General features: G+C 47.0%; 1 protein-coding gene across 1 annotated transcript; it reads right to left on the bottom strand.

Annotated features, from left to right (window-relative positions):
• Positions 1-261: 261 nt before the first annotated feature.
• LOC107141628 (olfactory receptor 2A12-like) lies at positions 262-1,218 on the bottom strand. Its single transcript, XM_015484850.1, has one exon. It carries the CDS (start codon positions 1,209-1,211, stop codon positions 264-266), a length of 948 nt encoding a protein of 315 aa, XP_015340336.1. The 5' UTR covers positions 1,212-1,218; the 3' UTR covers positions 262-263.
• Between the last annotated feature and the right edge of the window lie 1,411 nt (positions 1,219-2,629).

The raw sequence follows: 2,629 nt of genomic DNA on the forward strand, positions 1-2,629 counted from the left end.
AGAACAATAAAGTAATGGCCATGAACTTTAAGGACACAGTATTTATAAATAGATTCTTTGCCTTCAATACTTAGCTGATGGTGGTGGCAACTGTACGCTTTCCAACCAATGGGAGGGACCTTCCATTTAGGAGTGGCCACACCTTCTCCTAGTTGCTCACAGCTCTGGGAAGACAGGTTGGTTAGAATGGATGAGTTTTTAATATACCACATGAACTCCATCCAGTCTGCCAGTGACTAGGGATGACTCTGGAACATCCTGGGTCAATGAGCTGTCCTTCTATCTCCAAGTACTTTCAGAAAGGCCCCCTTCACATCCTTGTTCCTGAGGCTGTAGATGATGGGGTTGAGGAAGGCAGAGACGACATTGTAGAATAGGGCCAGCTTCTTGTCCCTCTCTGGGTCATACCAGGAGCCGGGCCTCATGTACATGATCATGGCTGGCCCATAGAACATGGTGACCACAGTGATGTGGGAAGCGCACGTGGAGAAGCACTTGAGCCTTCCCTGGGTTGAGTGGATTCTTAAGATGGAGGCGAAGATACGGACGTAGGATGCCAGGATGAGGGAGAGAGGTACCAAAAGTAGGATGAAACCCAAGACGAAGTCCAACCGGTCATTGAGGGATGCGTCTGCACAGGCCAACTTCAGGACAGCAGGGACCTCACAGAAGAAGTGGTTGATCTTGTAGGGGCCACAGTAGGGCAGGCGCATGGTGAAGACAGTGTAGATGAGAGCCCCAGTGACACTAATGGACCAACAGACTGTCACCATCTTGATACAGACGAGATGGCTCATGAGGAGGGAATAGTGAAGGGGGAAGCAAATGGCGACATACCTGTCATAGGCCATAATGGCATAGAGGACACACTCAGCAATGCCCAGGACCAAGAAGATGAACATCTGGGCCACACAAGCACCCCAGGATATGGTCCTCCTTGGACGTACCATATTAACTAACATCTGGGGCACAGTGGTGGTGACATAGCTCATGTCCACCAGAGAGAGGATACTGAGAAAGAAGTACATAGGTGTGTGGAGGCGTGAGTCTAGGTAGATCAGGGTAACAATGAGTCCATTGCCCAGGAGCGTGATGAGGTAGAGGAGCAGGAAGAAGATGAACAGGGCCGTTCTGACCTGTGACTCACTGGAGAAGCCCAGGAGGAGGAACTCGGACACGGAGCTGTGGTTTTCCTTGCCAAGGCGCTGCATGGCGATCTGCCTGTTAAGGAGAGATAAGCACGTCCCTGTTCTGTCCCTGGTGTTGGGGGAGCAGGGACAGGGAGGACAGAAGCTGAGCCACACATAGCAGCTTTCCTGGATTTGGTCAAACCTTGTTGAGTTGGATGAAATGGGGAGGGAAGCTAGAGCTGGTAGGGCGGCAACCTTAAGTTTCCAGGGAGCTAAAGCCACAGAGAAGGACTCACAGAGATGATAAAAGACAAGCTGGGAGAACAAACAGAATTTTACTACTGACTTTAGGTTACAGCCAAATACACTTAAAGTACATTAATTTAGAAATTGTGATAATTTGGATATTGACTACCTAGGTTATAGCTGACCTCTCTGAACACATTAAAAAAATCAGGCAAATTAACTCTAGACAAGATTAGTATGGGTATGTTTACCAGCTTAAATGTCTCATGGCATACGCATTTATATATTAATAATCAAGGTCATTGGTTTGGCAACGTTTTGCTCATCTAATAAAAATGATGGTTTACAACGAAAATAAAAACATGCTGGGAAGCAGCGAGGAGAGATCTGCAGCCCTGAACTGTCTCAAGTCATCAGTCGCCCTGGTTCCTGACTGCTACTCCCAGTTCCCCTGAGGCCTGTCTGGACTTTGTTTCTTGTACTCAGATATATGTGTGACCTTGGGCAAATCCCTTCACCTCTGAGCCTCAATCTACCCATTTATTAAACAAAAATGAAACATCTATGACGCAGGGTTATGGCAAAGCAAACCTGAGATTCTGTAGGTCAAGACATTTTGCAAAATATAAAACATGAGGCAAATAAAAGCAGTTAGTGTAAATGAAATGAATCCAGAAATCAGAAGAGTTAAGGTCTACTCCTAGCTTCATCCATGATTTGCTGTGTGATCTTGGGTAACTTAAAATTTCTGAGGTCCTGGAGGACAGGGCTGAAAACATGGTGGTGCAGATCGATTGCCATGGGATGATGGTGGAGGTCTGGAAGATGCAACAGGTGCTTGTGATTGAGTGGGTAAAAGGAGGTGGTGTGAAATGTGTGTTCTGAACTTTAAGGAACATCAGTCATTGGATGGAGGAGAAAAGTGTCCCAGGTAAGGAATGTTTGTGAAGATAAGAGGGGACCGAACACAGTTCAGAGCCTTGGATACTGAGAGGGCTACTTTCAGGGGTTGAGGAATGGTCTCTGGTGTTGAGATAGTGAGGGCTGAGAGTAAGGATGTGCCCCATTCTCCTTTCTACCCATCCACATCCCAGACCTGGACTTTGTTAAGGCCTCCCCCTGGTCTCCTTGTCCACACATCAGAAGAGGCAGTTTCATCTATTATGCCCTTCTCATGCCTTCTTGATCAAATTCAAGGCCCCTCCCAGTCTGGTTCTAACCAGTTCAGTATGATTCTCTAGTAGCTCAGTGAA

Source organism: Marmota marmota, unplaced genomic scaffold, assembly GCF_001458135.2.
Source record: "Marmota marmota marmota unplaced genomic scaffold, marMar, whole genome shotgun sequence".
NCBI lineage: Eukaryota > Metazoa > Chordata > Mammalia > Rodentia > Sciuridae > Marmota > Marmota marmota.

Bases quoted from the DNA above. Each gene is read 5' to 3' on its own strand.
- LOC107141628 (XM_015484850.1), bottom strand. From the start codon at position 1,211: ATGCAGCGCCTTGGCAAGGAAAACCACAGCTCCGTGTCCGAGTTCCTC.